The sequence below is a fragment of the Scyliorhinus torazame genome, chromosome 28, assembly GCF_047496885.1.
Source record: "Scyliorhinus torazame isolate Kashiwa2021f chromosome 28, sScyTor2.1, whole genome shotgun sequence".
Classification (NCBI taxonomy): domain Eukaryota; kingdom Metazoa; phylum Chordata; class Chondrichthyes; order Carcharhiniformes; family Scyliorhinidae; genus Scyliorhinus; species Scyliorhinus torazame.
This window is the reverse complement of record NC_092734.1, coordinates 24,909,566-24,927,830: the sequence shown is the minus strand read 5'-3', so window position 1 is coordinate 24,927,830 and position 18,265 is coordinate 24,909,566. Positions and strand designations below refer to the sequence as shown.

The following is an 18,265-nucleotide window of genomic DNA, read 5'->3' as shown; positions in this document are numbered from 1 at the left end:
AAATTAACCGTCAGCAGAAGACTGGGGGGGGTTTAGTTTAGTTTAGAGTCGGGGGTTAGAAAAGGTGGGACCTGTCAGGGAGGAAGACGGCCTTTGCACTATGTCTATATTTGTATGTACACTGTTTCTTCTGTTGTTGTTATAAAACCATAAATACCTCAATAAAAAGTTTATAAACAAAAGGAAAATGTGGTATTCCGAAAGCTGACAAGTACCTTGTATGGTAAAGAACCCAATCCATTTATCGATTATCAATCATTGAAAGTGGTCTTGGAGTTACGGAACTGTGGACTTCTGCTGGCAGCTTCCAGGGCGCAGCGCTATCCAGATAAAAACGATAGCCGATGTGGAACAACTCACAGAGAGGAAATGCTTGATGGTTTTCCAATTTTAGCAGAGTAAATGAATCTGCACAAGTCACGGAAAATTTATTCTGGGCACGTGAAGCAAGGATATTAAATCTTGGATGAATAAATCAACTATTGGATGAAGCAGAATTCACATGACAACTTAACATGACAATGTTCTCAAGGGGGATGAACTTGGTGATAAATGGTGTTCTGGTAAAGCGTAGTGTTCCCGTGAGCTGCGAAGCGGAGAAAAGTAAGGAGCGGAATGGGTTTCAGCGCTTTCAGTGCTTTGTGTGCAGGTTTTACAGGTGTGACATGCATGACGTGTCTTCCTGGGCTGAAAGGCAAACATGGAACTCAAAAGGTCCTGTGAGATCCTCAGATGTGCTGGTTGGAACCAGTTGAAGGTGGAAATTGCTGCTCCTAGACTTCGGGCAACATCCCATCCTCACCTTAACTGTATCGACTTTGGAGGTTTATACGTTTTTCATTGTTGTGGATGTGCAGCTGAATTAGTTGGGATGCAATCATCAGTCACAGTTTTGTTGCTTGCAAGGATGACCTCAGTCGTGGGCGATGGACTATAGTTTAATTTACTTTGCCCGCCCGCGTCATTTCTTTTCCGGCTGATGAAGCAGAATGAGCTGTATCGAACTTTCAAAAATAATAATCAAAGCCACAAATAAAAGCAATGTCATTTTAAATTAGAAACTGAAGTCATAAATGAAAGCGTACCAGTGACAGTGCACCAGCACGGTGTTAATAGTCTATTCACATACCAAACTGAATATGATGAAAGCAATTCTATTTGAGTCTGCATGAAGAGATCTGCACCTATTCAAAAGAGTTTACGATCACCTGAGATTTGAATATGAGTCAGAGCTTGGGAATACCAGAATTTGAAGGAGTTTGAATTTAAGGAATTAGTTTGGGGGAAAAAATTGGAAATTGTTCAAGTGGATTATTTTCTATGGAAAAGGTATGTTAGCCAGATGTTAGATTATTCTCGCGTGATTGATCAAGAATAGTCACGCAGCCTTAGACCAGTTTAGTCTCTACTTAAATCAAGACCAACACTCAAGAAGCTCAACAGCAACCAGCTAGGATGGGTCCTAGCCGGGGGCGGGGGGGATCGAGTTGCTGCTGCTAAGGTCAAGGAGGAGCTGGAGCGAGTGGGGCGGGGGGGGGTTGAGATGGGGGTATGCCGCTGTGGGGAACGGGCCAGGTGTGGGGTGCGGGCGCGTGGCTGGCCGAGGAGGGGTCATGGCTAGTCGGCGGGGGAGGGGGGGCGGGTAGCCCCCTGATCCGGCTGATAACCTGGAATGTAAGGGGACTGAATGGGCCGGTTAAGCGGGCCCGCGTGTTCGCGCACCTGAAGGGGCTCAAGGCGGATGTGGTTATGCTCCAGGAGACACACCTGAAGGTGGCAGACCAGGTAAGACTGAGGAAAGGGTGGGTAGGTCAGGTGTTTCACTCGGGGCTAGATGCCAAAAATCGAGGGGTGGCGATCTTGGTGGGAAAGAAGGTGTCATTCGAGGCGTTGAGCATTGTGGCAGACAATGGCGGTAGGTACATAATGGTAAGTGGTAAGTTGCAGGGAGAGAGGGTGGTACTGGTCAATGTGTATGCCCGAACTGGGACGATGCGGGTTTTATGCGGCGTATGTTGGGTCGGATCCCAGACTTGGAAGTGGGGGGCCTGATAATGGGGGGAGACTTTAACACGGTGTTGGATCCGGCACTGGATCGCTCCAGGTCTACAACGGGTAGGAAGTCGGCGGCGGCTAGAGTGTTGAGGGGATTTATGGACCAAATGGGAGGGGTGGACCCTTGGAGATTTGCAAGGCCGGGGGCTAGGGAATTTTCATTCTTCTCACATGTCCATAAGGCTTATTCTCGAATCGACTTTTTCATTTTGAGTAGGGCGCTGATAGCGAGAGTAGAGGATACCGAGTATTCGGCAAAAGCCATTTCGGACCACGCCCCGCATTGGGTGGACTTGGAGATGGGGGAGGAGAGGGACCAGCGCCCACTGTGGCGCTTGGAGGTGGGGCTGTTGGCGGACGAGGAGGTGAGCGAGCGGGTCCGAGGAAGTATAGAGAGGTACTTGGAGACCAACGACAATGGGGAGGTCCGAGTGGGGATGGTATGGGAGGCACTGAAGGCGGTGGTGAGGGGAGAGCTGATCTCCATTAGGGCCCACAAGGAGTGGAGGGAGCGGGGGGGAGAGGGAGAGGCTGGTGGGGGAGATGGTGAGGGTAGACAGGAGGAATGCGGAAGAGCCTGAGGAAGGATTGTTGAGGAAGAGGCGCAGCCTCCAGGCCGAATTCGACCTGGTGACCATCAGGAAGGCGGAGGTGCAGTGGAGGAAGGCCCAGGGGGCGGGTCTATGAGTATGGGGAAAAGGCAAGCCGGATGCTGCCGCATCAGCTTCGGAAGCGGGACGCAGCTAGGGAGATCGGGGGAGTTAAGGACAGGGAGGGAGCGTGGTGCGGAGTGGGGTTGGCATCAATGGGGTCTTCAGGGACTTCTACGAGGAATTGTACCGATCCGACCCCCCACGGGAGGAGGGAGGGATGGGCCGTACCCTGGACCAATTGAGGTTTCCAAAGGTGGAAGAGGGACTGGTGGCGGGACTGGGGGCCCCGATTGGGCTGGAGGAGCTGATCAAAGGGATAGGAAGCATGCAGGCGGGGAAGGCACCGGGGCCGGACGGTTTCCCGGTCGAGTTCTATAAAAAATATATGGACCTGTTGGGCCCGCTGTTAGTTAGGACCTTTAATGAAGCAAGGGAGGGGGGGTCTTTACCCCCGACGATGTCCCGGGCACTGATCTCCTTGATCCTGAAGCGGGACAAGGATCCCCTGCAATGTGGGTCTTACAGACCGATTTCCTTGCTAAATGTAGATGCCAAGGTGCTGGCGAAGGTCTTAGCCACGAGGATTGAGGATTGTGTGCCGCAGATAATCCATGAAGACCAGACGGGGTTTGTGAAGGAGACAGTTGAACGCGAATGTGCGGAGGCTTTGAACGTTATCACGATGCCGGCGAGGGAGGGGGAGGCGGAGATAGTGGTGGCGTTGGACGCTGAGAAAGCCTTTGATACGGTAGAGTGGGGGTACCTGTGGGAGGTGCTGAAGTGGTTCGAGTTTGGGGAGGGGTTTGTCAGGTGGGTTAGGCTGTTGTATGAGGTCCCGATGGCGAGTGTGGCCACAAATAGGAGGAGGTCCGAGTACTTTCGGTTGCACCGAGGGACGAGACAGGGGTGTCCCCTGTCCCCCCTGCTCTTCGCTCTGGCGATTGAACCCCTGGCTATGCCACTGAGAGAGTCGAGGAACTGAAGGGGGTTGGTGCGGGGTGGGGAGGAGCATAGGGTGTCACTTTATGCGGACGACCTGCTGCTGTATGTGGCGGACCCGCTGGGAGGAATGCCAGAGGTAATGAGGATCCTTAGGGAATTCGGGGACTTTTCAGGGTACAAGCTCAATATGGGGAAGAGCGAGCTGTTCGTAGTTCAGCTAGGGGACCAGGAGAGGGGGATTGGCGAGCTCCCACTAAAAAGGGCGGAGAGGAGCTTCAGATATTTGGGGGTCCAGGTGGCCAAGAGCTGGGGGGCCCTGCATAGGCTTAACTTTACAAGGCTGGTGGAGCAAATGGAGGAGGAGTTCAAGAGGTGGGACGCGTTGCCGCTGTCCTTGGCAGGTAGGGTGCAGTCAATCAAAATGACGGTGCTCCCAAGGTTTTTGTTCCTGTTCCAGTGCCTCCCTGTGTTTATCCCGAATGCTTTTTTCAGGCGGGTTAACAGGAGTATAATGGGGTTTGTGTGGGCGCGAGAGACTCCGAGGGTGAGAAGGGTGTTCCTGGAGCGGAGTAGAGATAGGGGGGGGCTGGCACTGCCCAACCTCTGTGGGTACTACTGGGCGGCCAATGCGACAATGGTGCGCAAGTGGGTGATGGAGGGGGAGGGGGCTGCATGGAAGAGGCTGGAGACGGCGTCCTGTGTGGGTACGAATCTGGAGGCGCTGGCAACGGCGCCGCTGCCGCTCCCTCCAAGGAGGTATACCACGAGCCCGGTGGTGGTGGCGGCCCTCAAAATCTGGGGGCAGTGGAGGCGGCATAGGGGGGAAGTTGGGGCCTCGGCATGGACCCCAATACGGGGGAGCCACCGGTTCGCCCCAGGAAGAACAGGTGGAGGGCTTTCGGGGTGGCACAGGGCAGGGATACGAAAGTTGGGGGACCTGTTTGTGGACGGGAAGTTCGCGAGCCTGGGTGAGCTGGAGGAGAAGTACGGGCTCCCCCCGGGGAACACCTTCAGGTACTGCCAGATGGCAGATGGTGGAATTCCCATGGCTACTGCCACACACAGTACAGGACAGGGTGCTCTTGCGGGGGGGGGGGGGGGGGGGGGGGGGGGGGGAAGATCTCGGAAACTTACCAGGTGATGCAGGAGGTGGAGGAGGCCTCGGTGGTGGAGTTGAAAGGTAAGTGGGAGGAGGAGTTGGACGAGGAGATCGAAGAGGGGACGTGGGCAGATGCCCTAGGGAGGGCGAATTCTTCCTCTTCGTGCGCGAGGCTCAGCCTCATACAGTTTAAGGTGCTGCACAGGGCACACATGACTGGGACAAGGATGAGCTGGTTCTTTGGGGGTGAGGACAGGTGTGTTAGGTGCTCAGGGAGCCCAGCAAATCACACCCATATGTTCTGGGCATGCCCAGCGCTGGAGGAATTTTGGAAGGGCGTAGCGAGGACGGTGTCGAGGGTGGTAGGATCCAGGGTCAGACCGGGCTGGGGGCTCGCAATATTTGGGGTGGCAGAGGAGCCGGTAGTGCAGGAGGCGAAAGAGGCCGGAATTCTGGCCTTTGCGTCCCTGGTAGCCCGGCAAAGGATTCTCCTTCAGTGGAAAGATACGAGGCCCCCAAGCGTGGAATCCTGGATCAGCGATATGGCGGGGTTAATTAAATTGGAGAGGGTGAAATTCGCCTTGAGAGGGTCGGTACAAGGGTTCTTTAGGCGGTGGCAACCGTTCTTAGACTTTCTGGCAGGACGATAGACATTGGTCAATGGCAGCAGCAGCTCGGGGGCGGGGGGGGGTTACTTTATTTTTGTTTATGTTATTTACACTGGGTAAATTAGTTCTTTTTTTGTTGGGTTCTTTTTTCTTTCTCATTTTGTTATTGATATTTTATGAAAGCCTTTAATAAAAATTATTTTTTTAAAATAGAAGCTCAACACCACCCAGGGCAAAGCAGCCCAGCTTGATTGGCATCCCATCCACAGACATTCAATCCCTCCACCATCGATGCACAGTGGCAGCCGTGTGTACCCTCTACAAGATACACTGAAGGAACTCACCAAGGCTCCTCAGGCAGCACCTTCCAAAACCCACGGGCGCGACCTCCTTGGAAGGGCAAGGGTAGCAGACACATGGGAACGCCACCACATGGAAGTTCCCCGCCAAGCTACTCACCATCCTGACTTGGAAATATATCGCTGTCCCTTCACTGTCGCTGGGTCAAAAACCTGGGACTCCCACTCTAACAGCACTGTGGAAGTACCTACACCACATGGACTGCAGCCATTCAAGAGGGCAGCTCACCACCACCTTCTGATGGGCAATTAAGCATGGGCAATAAATGCTGGTCACTGGATATATTTAAGGCTGAGATGGACAGATGCTTTGTCGCTCAGGGACTGTCCTTGCCCCCTGTAAAGGAGTTATCACCATGCAGTGACTCAGTGGGCCCCCCTGCTGTATTGTCGATAGGGTCTGCAACAGGTTTTGAAAGACGATCTCAGCAGGGGAGTTTGAAAAAAGGTGGGGAATATTTGTGACCGTGTTTGAGGAGCTGTTCGTCGCCGGGGGGGGAGGGGGGGGGGTGATTGGGGGGGGGGGGGGGGTTGATTGGGGGGGTGGGTGAAAAATTAGGAAAATCTATAGGTTTTGAAAGACGATGACCTGGCAAACTGAACCTGCAGGTAATCTGGTCCCCTGGGGAAATGCGGGGGTGGGGGGTGGGGCGGAGGTCATTCTCGCATTCTCGGGCAATACCCTAGCAGGCGACAGTGACGGGGGCACTGCGGGGGGGGGGGGGGGGGGGGGGGTCGGCTTGCATTGGGGAGACTCGGGGTGGTGTTTTGCCTGGGAGGAGGGAGCATCTGTGTCTGAGAAGGTAACGGTTTTCTGGGGGAGGGGGGAATCCTGTGTCTCAGGGGCGGGTGGGGGGGGTCCATGGGGGAGAGGCTTCCGAGGGGGGGTGGGGGGTGCAGGGGGCTCATTGGGTCCCGCATTTTTACGTTTTTCAAAGTATTTAAAAATACGACGGGAAAATACAACCAGCCCTGCGCTCCGCTTTCCCCCCACAACACTTTGAAAAGAAAATTGGAAAATTCCACCCAGAGGGTCTGTGGGACGCATCAATTATGGCACCCTTGAAAACCAAGGCCATCCAAATTGGCAACTGGGTGTCAAACCGCGATTGGAGATCCCAATGGAAATGTTCCATAACAAGTGGCTGATTGAAGTAAATCACGTGCCTAGGTCCCAGCCTCGAAGGCAGGAAAGTGTTCCTGACTCTTGAATCTGGAGAGGTAAATTCCTCAGTCTGGGAGAGAGGACTTTAATCATCTACGTTCAATCCACGCCGTCTGTTTGAGAGCAGCTGTTACTTTGTGCCAATCGTTTGTAATATTCGTAAGCGATAAGCCCAGCGAGGAGTGGAAAGCCCATTCGGCCCTTATTAGTCCAGCCTGTAGTTGCCTAATGGCTGCAGGATGTATTGGCAGGGAGCATGTCGGCTGAACGCCAACATTGCAGGTGCGGTTAGGTGGGTGGGTGAGGGGGTACATGTCACCTGCAACCCCTGTATTACTCAGCCTTATGTTTCTATCAACTTCAAGGTTGCCCATTGCATTCCATTACTTTCTGCCCTTTCTTGTCACGTCTGCAGGAGCTACTGACGAGACCCCATTGAAGCACTCGCGAGATCTCCCTGTCTTTACTGTGCACCTGTGTTTGAATTTGGGCTTGGCAAAAGTAACTATCCCTGTCCAGAATGGGGGCAGTGAAGGTTTCAGAAAGACCATAGAACATGCAGTGCAGGAGGGGGCCATTCGGCCCATCGAGTCTGCACCGACCCTGTTAAGCCCTCGCTTCCACCCTATCCTTCCACCCTATGGCTCTGGCTGGTTTAGGACAGTGGGCTAAACAGCTGGCTTGTAATGCAGAACAATGCCAGCAGCGCGGGTTCAATTCCCGAACCAGCCTTCCTGAACAGGCGCCGGAATGTGGCGGCTCGGGGCTTTTCGCGGTAACTTCATTGAAGCCTACTTGTGACAATAAGTGATTATTATTATTATTATTATCCCCGTAACCCAATAACCCCTCCTAACCCTTTTGGTCACTAAGGGCAATTTATCATGGCCAATCCAGCTAACCTGCACATCTATGGACTGTGGGAGGAAACCGGAGCACCCGGAGGAAACCCACACAGTCACGGGGAGAAAGTGCAGATTCCGCACAGACAGTGACCCAGCGGGGAATCGAACCTGGGACCCTGGCGCTGTGAAGCCACAGTGCTACCTACTGTGCTGCACAGAAGGGGCTAGCTTCCTATGGTAGAACATACAGTATTTCACAGCCCAAAGTGCGAAGGAGTTTTGAAGCGTTTTCATTGATATGGAGGCTGAGACAGTAAGAAAGCCTGGAATTCATCCAAAATAAATGCTTCTCAACTTTCCTTCATATTGTAAAGGAGTTCTCACCATTCAGTGACTTCGTTGGGCCCCACTGCTGTATTGTCGAAATCAACTGAAAAACAAAACGCTCCGATTTAACTTGGGCAGTGGGAGACAAAGACCACGGAAACTCTCTTTTAGTTGCACATTTAGCTCACAATAGACTTGAGAGCCATTCCTATTTTTTTTCCAGAAAAAGCTGGAAGTCGTCGAGAGATTCAAATTTTACGAACGGGCGAAAAACTCTTTCGCTGTGGTTGCCACGGGGTAAGTTTTTCCATAATGTCACCTGTAAGCATTTCTATTTGTCATGCGCGAGACTTCGGCCCGTAAGCCGGCCTCTGAGGCCTCGGAAAGTCCCCCCCCCCCACAAAATGGGGGTCCACTTATACGGCGAGTATAAAGGTGGACCGCTGGGTGTGGGTGGCCACCATTTCTGCCGATCGGTGTGCGGGCCTGCTCCGCGAGGCCGTGTCCTGAACCCCCATGTGTCTTCGCAACATCCCCCTTTCCACCTCCTTAATCCCTTGTGTCCAGTTTGAAAGCGTTGGTAAGCAAATGAGCCGCTTGTCAGGTCAAATATCGAGGCTGATTTTTTAATACAAGTAGAGCGTGTCATAATCTTTATTATTGTCACAAGTAAGCTTACATTAACACTGCAATGAAATTACTGTGAAAAGCCCCTAGTCGCCACACTCCGGCACCTGTTCGGGTACACAGAGGGAGAATTCAGAATGTCCAATTCACATAACAAGCACGTCTTTCGGGACATGTGGGAGGAAACCAGAGCACGCGGAGGTAACCCACGCACACACGGGGAGAACGTGCAGACTCCGCACAGACAGTGACCCAAGCCGGGAATCGAACCTGGGACCCTGGCGCTGTGAAGCAACAGAGCTAACCACTGTGCTTCCGTGCTGCCTAGTTTATGCAAAAACAAGACCTCCGGGGCTGGAAGGTGGGGTTGTCTTATGTGCCGGTTGGACCTAGAGGATTAGATTGTCAGAATGTGTAGCAGACAACAAAGTAAGTTTTTTTGAAGAATGTGGTCCACTGCTTTCCGGTGCCGTCCAAGACTTTTCTAACCCCCTTTTGCTAATTTTCAAACATACTGTGATGGTTAATCTCTCATGGTATTGCGCACAGGGAAGCAAAACCAAGAGCAGTCCTCATGAAGCAGGGTTAGAATAGTTAAGGGGGAAAGGATTTGCTGATGGCGTGAAGAGGAGGCCGTGTGGAGCATGAACACTAATGTGGATCATTTGGGCTGATTGTCCTGTTCCTGTACTGTAACTTTTATGTAATATATTTAGTTGGACCAGGACACACTGATATAGTTCAGTCCGCATCTGTCTTTATTTTATTTTTCCATGATAAACATCCATGTCCAATTTTATAGTGAAGGCTGCCTATGTAATTGTGTCACACTGTAATTAACCCTGTTTTCCAGGGGTGATGCTGTAACACTTCCAAGGGTGAGGGTAGTTATGCCATCTCAAGTTGACATAAGGGCCCAGCCTCTCCAATATGGTGAGAATCCCAAAAATGGCTGGAAATTTTAAGTCCCTTTCTCGAACACAGCATGTTCCATTTTTGGGGGAGGTGGGGGGAAGAGAGTTGGGCCGGGGTTCGTGCATGCACAGTTTATGGAGGCAGCTGGCTGTTTAAATCATTGCTGTCTCCACGGAAGTGGGATCTTGGCAGGCCAGGAGTGTGAAACCCAGAGTGTAAAGAGTAAACCAGATAAGGGCAGGCCTGAACTTGGTGGATGCATTTGGATAGGCCTTTGGAGAGGCAAGATACACCCTAGGGAGAGGTTAGGCACCCTTTGGGGTTGTTTAAAGTAAATGTGATTGTGTGTAAAAACATTTTTTTACATAAGCTCATTGGCACTGTTGAGCTGCAAAAGAACTGTCCACCTGACAATGGACTGTCAAGGAACTGCTGAAGTTGTCAATGAACTATCAAACGATAGTGGGTGAGTTGGCATAGGGCTAAGAGAAAAGGGTGGTGGCATGGGAGAGGGACATGGGTTGTCCTAGGGACCATGGGATGGGTAGAGGGGCAAGTGTTGACAAAGGGGATCTGAGAGGCCATGGGGGTGGGTGGGCGGGGCAGTAGGGGTACCATTGGCAGAGGTTTTCATGGCTGGAGTGTGTGGGCGGGTGATTGCGGGGTGTGAGGGCTGGAGGACTTTCGTTCTTTGATTTTTAAAATAATCTAAATCTACGCAGTGCCAGAGCAGGCCCACCCAGCCCGTCTCCACACCGTGCAACCTACGCACTCATTCTGGGGGTTGGGGACCCAACTCTGAATCCAGCCCCCCCTCCCCCAGAACAAAGCCCCAACCTGCGAGCAGCCATTTTTAATGGTCAGTGTGACAGGACCCGGAATCCTCCCATCTCAGCGCACCCAACCTTGGGGCGTAAGTGTGGGGCACAGGCGTCTGGAATTGAAAACAAATAGTTTTTTTAATACATAGATTGCATGCTAATGAGCTTTGGTTTACTTGACATTTTAACCAGGGTCCTGAAATGTTACCGTGGGTCACTCGAAGATGCCAGGGCAGCAGAGAGAGGAGGTGGAGATGAGAATATTAGTCGTTTTTGCTTCTGTCCCATGAGCATGGTTGGCAGGCACGCCTGGGTGGAAGGAGCCTGCAAATGGGAGAGAAGGAACGGGGAGGGAGGCAATTTGCAGGAGGGGGATGGAAATCCCACCGCAGGGGTCAAACCGGGAGAACGGACCTGTCTAGCCTCCCCCGAGAACTCGAGGGGAGGGCCGGGAACAGGATGTCCCTCCCCAGCAACACGAATGTACCTGGAATTATAGATTATGAACGATGTGAAGAGCCCTGGCAATAGTTGCAAATATATATGCAAAGTTGAGTGTAGCTTGTATCACTAAATGTTAAGAGTCTTGACAAGAACACTTCTAAAAAAAACTATAAGATACACACTAATGTAAATAGAGTAGGGAAAAGATAGAACTGGGACCAGTGTCACAGACGTTGGGACAGTCTGGGCTATCTCTGTTGATATTGTTGCTGTGTTGATAATTATTGTTGTCTCTGTATTGTTCTGCAAAGTTTTGACATTAAGTGCTGTTATAACCTGCCTACTTACCATTGGCTGGGGACTAATGACAATCCCACAATCCTGTGGGAGTATGAGCTTCCCCAATGAGGGGGGGCGGAGAAACCATTAGTAAACTCCAAGTATAAATAAAGCTGGCCAGTTTGGAACCAGCAGGAAGGAGTGTGCAGCAAGGGAAGTTGCTGCTGCTGTTATATATATATGTTATTGTAAATAAATGTTATTACTTTGTACCCTTAAAACTCGTGCTGGATTCTTCGTGGCCCTCACAAAACTGGCGACAAAGGTTAAAGTGAATAGCTGTCTACACTGCTGAAGCCACCTCCCTGGATTTTTGTTGGATACAGGTTGGAAGTTGTTTTCTATTATACCATGCCTCTGTACGGACATTTGGATGTTTTTGATGCTGCGCTGGAAAGCTGGAACCAGTACACACAACGGATGCGTTACTATTTCCGGGCAAACAATATCACCGAAAACGAGCGCCAGGTGGTCATATTGCTCACCGCCTGCGGCCCGCATACGTTTGGGGTGATTAGGAGCCTTACATACCCAGCTGCTCCGGACACCAAAACGTTTGATGAACTTGTGAATATAGTGGGGCAACATTTTAACCCAACCCCGTCCACGATAGTCCAGCATTACCGGTTTAATACCGCTGAGAGGACCCCTGGAGAATCCCTTGCCGATTTTCTATCCAGGCTACGCGGGATTGCGGAATACTGTGACTATGGTGAGACCTTGTCAGAAATGTTACACGACCGTTTGGTTTGCAGAATTAACAATGCGGCCACCCAGAGAAAGTTGTTAGCGGAGCCAACATTGACTTTTCAACACGCCATTCGAATAGTATTGTCCTGAGAGAGCGCAGAACGAGGAGTGCAGGAGCTACAGGGAATGGAAGTGCATGCCTTGGGGCGCAACCCCTTCCATCCGAAAACGTCCCCCCGCACTCCTGCGGTACCTTGGGCGAGGCAACGTCCGGACCGGCGCCAGTGGCCGTCGGACATTCCTCCCCGAAAGGAGCCTTCTCCAGAACCAATGGATGAGGAGCCATGTTCGCGTCAGACTTGTAGGCGCCGACCCCGTCGCGGACGGCGGTCCTGGGGGCACCAGAGGCGCCGTCGTTCCGACCGAAACTGGGACCAGCCCAGGGGCCGTAACTGGGACCAGCCCAGGGGCCGTACCTTCCATGTGGATGAACCTGCGGCGACTACTCCTGAGGACGTGGAGACGGAGGACGACTGCCTGCAGCTGCATTGTGTGGCAGCTCCCCGTGTGGCCCCCATTAAGGTGACAGTACGGGTCAATGGCCACCTGCTTGAGATGGAGTTGGACACTGGCGCAGCGGTCTCCGTGATCGCCCAGAGGACATTCGACCGCATCAAGCAGGGTATACAGACCCTTACATTAACCGACTCACAGGCCAGGTTGGCCACCTACACGGGGGAACCACTGGACATTGCAGGAACTACAATGACCCCTGTTATCTATGGACGCCAGGAGGGGCGTTTCCCACTTATCGTGGTGCGTGGCCATGGGCCCAGCCTGTTGGGTAGGGACTGGTTGCGCCATTTGCGGTTGCAATGGCAGCACATCCTCCAAACAGTTTCTGAAGGGTTGACCGAAGTCCTAGGATGATACCCAGATGTATTCCAGCCTGGTTTGGGGAAAATAAAAGGGGCCGTAGCCCGTATCCAAGTCGAACCAGGAGCCACGCCGCGCTATTTCCGGGCGCGCCCGGTGCCTTACGCCTTGCTCGAGAAGGTAGAAGGGGAGCTCACTCGTTTGGAGAGTTTGGGTATTATCAGGCCCGTCCATTTTGCTGACTGGGCAGCACCAATTGTACCTGTAATGAAGCCAGATGCCACAGTTCGCTTGTGTGGCGACTATAAACTTACAGTGAATACGGCTTCCCGACTCGACCGATATCCAATGCCTCGCATAGAGGATCTCTACGCGAAGCTTGCAGGTGGACTCTCGTTCACAAAATTAGATATGAGTCACGCCTACCTGCAGTTGGAGCTGGACACTGCCTCCCGACCATATGTAACGATTATTACACACCGGGGCCTGTATGAATATACACGGTTGCCCTTTGGAGTATCCTCTGCCTGCGCAATTTTTCAACGTGTTTTGGAGGGCATTTTGAGAGGTTTACCACGTGTTGCTGTCTACTTAGATGACGTTTTGATTACAGGGACGTCGGAGCAGGAACATTTGGAAAATCTGGAGGCTGTCCTTAGACGCTTTTCGGAGGCTGGAGTCCGTTTAGGTCACACAAAGTGCGTATTTCAGGCAAAAGAAGTAGTCTACCTAGGTTATCGGGTGGACCGCGAAGGTTTGCACCCCATCGCAGAGAAGGTGCGTGCAATTCAACATGCCCCCGCCCCGACTGACACTTCGCATCTTTGTTCTTTTCTCGGTCTCGTAAACTATTACGGGAAGTTCCTCCCCAATCTGGCAACTATGCTGGCCCCTTTGCACCTTCTGCTAAAGAAAAATCACACCTGGGTTTGGGGTCAGCCGCAAGAAACCTCTTTCAGGCGGGTAAAGCAACAATTGTCGTTGTCTGGGTTACTAACCCACTATGATCCTGGAAAACCTTTGCTCGTCACATGTGATGCATCCCCGTATGGTATTGGGGCCGTCCTGTCCCACAAGATGTAGAACAGGGCCAAGCGACCGATAGCTTTCGCCTCCCGCACATTGACTGCAGCGGAGAAAAAGTACGCGCAGATCGAGAAGGAGGGCCTGGCAGTGGTTTTTGCGGTGAAACGCTTCCACCAGTACGTGTATAGCCGCCATTTCACTATCGTGACTGATCATAAGCCTCTGCTGGGACTTTTCAGAGAGGATAAGCCAATACCGCCCATTGCTTCCGCACGGATCCAGCGCTGGGCTTTGTTGCTCGCTGCATACGAGTATTCTCTGGAGCACAAACCAGGTACACAGATAGCAAATGCTGACGCACTGAGCCAATTGCCTTTATCGACCGGCCCCATGTCAACCCCCACGACCGGTGAGGTGGTTGGATCCCTAAATTTTATGGACACCTTGCCTGTCACGCCATCACAGATCCGTGAGTGGACCCAGACGGAGCCAGTCCTGTCAAAGGTTCGGCACTTAGTCCTGTATGGTGGGCAGCATAGACAGCTCCCAGGCGAGTTGCGGGCATTTTCCTCCAAGCTGTCAGAGTTCAGCGTGGAAGACGTCATCCTCTTGTGGGGGACGCGTGTGATTGTCCCGGAAAAAGGCCAGGAGCTGATACTAACAGACTTGCACAATGGGCATCCAGGTGTGACCAAAATGAAAATGTTGGCCCGGAGTTATGTCTGGTGGCCAGGCCTCGACACCGACATTGAGAAGGTGGCCCAAAACTGCTCCATTTGCCAGGAGCATCAGAAGCTTCCGCCGGCTGCGCCCCTACATCACTGGTAATGGCCAGGGCGGCCTTGGGCACGCTTGCATGCAGATTTCGCAGGCCCTTTTCAAGGATCCATGTTCCTTCTATTAATTGACGCCCAGTCTAAATGGCTAGAGGTGCATAAGATGCAGGGGACAACGTCCTGCACAACAATTGAAAAGATGCGTTTGTCGTTTAGTACGCATGAGTTTTAAGGATTCAAAGTAACAACATTTATTTACAATAACATATATATATATAACAGCAGCAGCAACCAGAGAATACTCGTATGCAGCGAGGTGCTGATCACGGATAACGGCACTCCATTCACGAGTGAGGAGTTTGCGAGGTTCACGAAGATGAACGGCATACGCCATATCCGCACTGCCCCTTCCCACCCGGCTTCAAATGGGTTGGCATTCAAAAGAGGCCTAAAGAAGCAGTCTTCCGGATCAATGGACACGAGACTGGCTCGCTTTTTGTTTACGTATAGGACCACCCCCCATGCGGTGACTGGGGTAGCTCCCGCAGAACTCCTAATGGGCCAGAGACTTCGCACCCGCCTTAGTATGGTTTTCCCGGACATTGGCGCAAAAGTACACCGCACACAAGAACGGCAGGGACAGGGATTTTCTCGGCATCGGCCGATTCGGCAGTTTGTGCCCGGTGACCCAGTGTTCGTTCGGAATTTTGCTGGTGGTGCCCAGTGGGTTCCTGGTGTAATCTTTCACCAAACGGGCCCTATATCTTACCAGGTGCAAGCCCACGGTCGTCTCCAGCGCAATCATGTAGACCACGTTCAGTCCAAAAGACTATCCCCTCAAAAGATTCCCCGCCCCCGGAGCTCATTTCAACAGCCGCAGAGACCAGAGACAAGGGAAGGTAGTCCTCACAATCTTCCACTGGTGCCTCACTCGAAGCCTGCGCAGGTCGTTACGGGACCGAATGGAAATAGAGACGGTGACATGACGGTGGCAGCAGACTCTGACTCCGAGATGGAGAAACAGGATGCATCAGAGGGGAAATCTCGGGTTCACGGGCCGTGGATGTACAACCGTTGCGCCGTTCATCACGGAAGCGCCGGTCTCCGTCTCGTTACACGCCGCCTGATCCAGCGCCGCGTGCAAATGGTGTCCGGCCTGCGGCAAAACGAGTCCGACGCCCTCCTTCGCCAGGGTCTTCGGTGGATTCCTTGGACTTTGGGGGGGGAGTGATGTTATAACCTGCCTACTTACCATTGGCTGGGGACTAATGACAATCCCACAATCCTGTGGCAGTATGAGCTTCCCCAATGAGGGGGGGGGGGGGAGAAACCATTAGTAAACTCCAAGTATAAATAAAGCTGGCCAGTTTGGAAACAGCAGGAAGGAGTGTGCAGCAAGGGAGGTTGCTGCTGCTGTTATATATATATGTTATTGTAAATAAATGTTGTTACTTTGTATCCTTAAAACTCATGCTGGATTCTTCGTGGCCCTCACAAAAGTGCAAAATGTCAATAAAAATGTTTTTCAAGAAATGTTGGGGAAACAAATTACTAAAAGTATTGTCCAGAACATGTTGCGATGATGCTTAAGCAGTAGCTGTTACTGGACACTTAAACCATGGTACTGGCTGAGTAACATGATTAATCTTGTAAAGAAGCATATGTTACATCCTTATTGCCTTTTGTTTCAGGGAAACTGCACTGTACGGAAACCTCATCCTTAGGAAAGGTGTGATTCCGGCCGGAGAAAATGGTGATTGAAAATATAGCAGAGGATAATCTCAGAGTCAATTTTATTGATAAAAGGTGATGAGGTGCAGATTACTGTTTCCAGTGATGCTGTGAATTTTCTTCTCTCAATATTCTTATTTCTCAATGATATCACCGTGAAATATGGAAAAAAAATTCTATATAGTATAATTGGAAATGCTAATCTCAACATGTATAAATTACTGGCTCCTGATGTGAATGTTAATGATGAGCAAGTGGGCTAAACATTGTGGCCATTTGCTGTTAGGAATTGTGATTACGAAACAGATTGGTAGGCTCATTTTCAAATGTTGGGAGCTGCTACATGCATTGAATAAAGACACCTTTAATGATTATTAACCCAGCGTGGGTAAAATGTATTCATGAGTCAGGTTATTTTAAACTCTGGTGCTATATATTTGTGGGGAATATGTGACATCGCTTTCAGTGTTACAATGAATTACTCGGGATGAATTTCATTTGTTTGAATTGTCTAACTATTGTAAACATTAAGCCAAGAACAAATTTATATTGGAGGCCACCGCCTTCACAAACAATGTTCAGTGAACTGTTTTTGTTTAAAAACATGTGGGATGTTTCTCTTCTCCAAGTGTTTGCAATAACTTTTCATTAAGACCATCTTTATATAAGCTCAGATAAAACACAGCTCACGCAATCTGATTGAAGAGATTGCACCACAAGTGCAGAATACTGTAGATCAAATTCTGCGCCCGTCCCTTGCGAAATTAAAGCAAATCCCTTGCTTAATGTCAACATTGTGCAAAATGCCAACAGCTAAGTAGGTCTGTTGTTCTAACTGTAAGGTTCAAAACGATTGCCAAACTGATCATGCTCCCCTCCTGTTAATGCACTGCTTAGGGGTGGGGGTGAATCAGGAATCTTAATTTGCTTGATATGTCTGAATTCCAGATTGTGCAACTATTGTGGGACAGCTAATTGAGAGCAGAGATTCAGGTCATGAACAGCAGCTCCATTTCCGCATTGTTCCTCGTGCGACGGCAGCACCCAATTGTGAGGGATGCCTATTTGCTGAATCTGGTCTTAATAATTTCATTTCAGGAACAAGATTGGGCTCCCTACTTGAATCACTCTGCATTTCCTTTCCGAATAATGCAATAGCTCACTGATGCGCATTGCGGGGATAATATTTCAAAAAAACAGTTTGCAGGTCAACCGCAAATCCTCGGCCCCATTTGATTCAGAAAATAATTATTCATAGGGATTACATCAGTCAGACGCGGCAATGCATTGAGCCCAGATGCGTTTAATGTGAGGGAGGAGAGGAACCCAGAGCAGGTTCAGTTGTCAATTTAAACGAGAGACATGCACATGCATTTATAATACCGGCTTCGCCAGGAGATTTTGCCCAAACAACAATAAAATGCACGTATTGCCCCTGGACTTGCAGAGAATACCAGGAAACAGTATTTGGGATTCTGGACATGGTTAATATTTCCTGACAGTGTGTGGGTTTTTGCAGTGAAAGCGCATTGACGAGCAGCCATGAAAAGTTGACCCGTTTCTCTCACAGAACTACGATGGGATTAATTGAAAGGCGCTGCAGCCTCGCATTGAGGGGTGCTACTTAAGTGGGACTTGAGTCGAAGCTCTAATTCAAATCCACCCCCAAACAAAGGCCACATAAGATGCGACAGCCATCAGATAATCGAATCTCGGCAGTGCAATCGTGTCAGCGATCCAGTTTGCTGGGAGGTGATTAACATTTAAAAGGGAAAGAGAGAGCTGGCACTTTCTGCTATGAGAGCGAGTAGACCCCCCCCCCCCCCTCCGTTTAAGACAGAAACCAGCAGGAAATGTCCCCTCCCCAAAAGATCCATTTTGTTGCAGAGTTCAAACAGCTGACATAGTTGTATTTTTAATTCTTTCACGGGATGTGGCATCGCAGGCAAGGCCAGCATTTGTTGCCC

At 50.9% G+C, this 18,265-nt stretch overlaps 1 protein-coding gene across 2 annotated transcripts in view; it reads left to right on the top strand.

The window, feature by feature from the left end:
• The window catches only part of fuom (fucose mutarotase), a 138,991-nt gene extending 122,319 nt beyond the window's left edge, over positions 1-16,672 (top strand). For both annotated transcript variants that reach the window (XM_072491671.1, XM_072491674.1), the window contains 2 exons: positions 8,277-8,350; positions 16,259-16,672. In XM_072491671.1, coding sequence (XP_072347772.1) covers positions 8,277-8,350; positions 16,259-16,328 — 144 coding nt within the window. In that variant the 3' untranslated portion in view covers positions 16,329-16,672. The remainder of the gene's footprint in view (positions 1-8,276; positions 8,351-16,258) is intronic.
• The last annotated feature ends 1,593 nt before the right edge of the window (positions 16,673-18,265 follow it).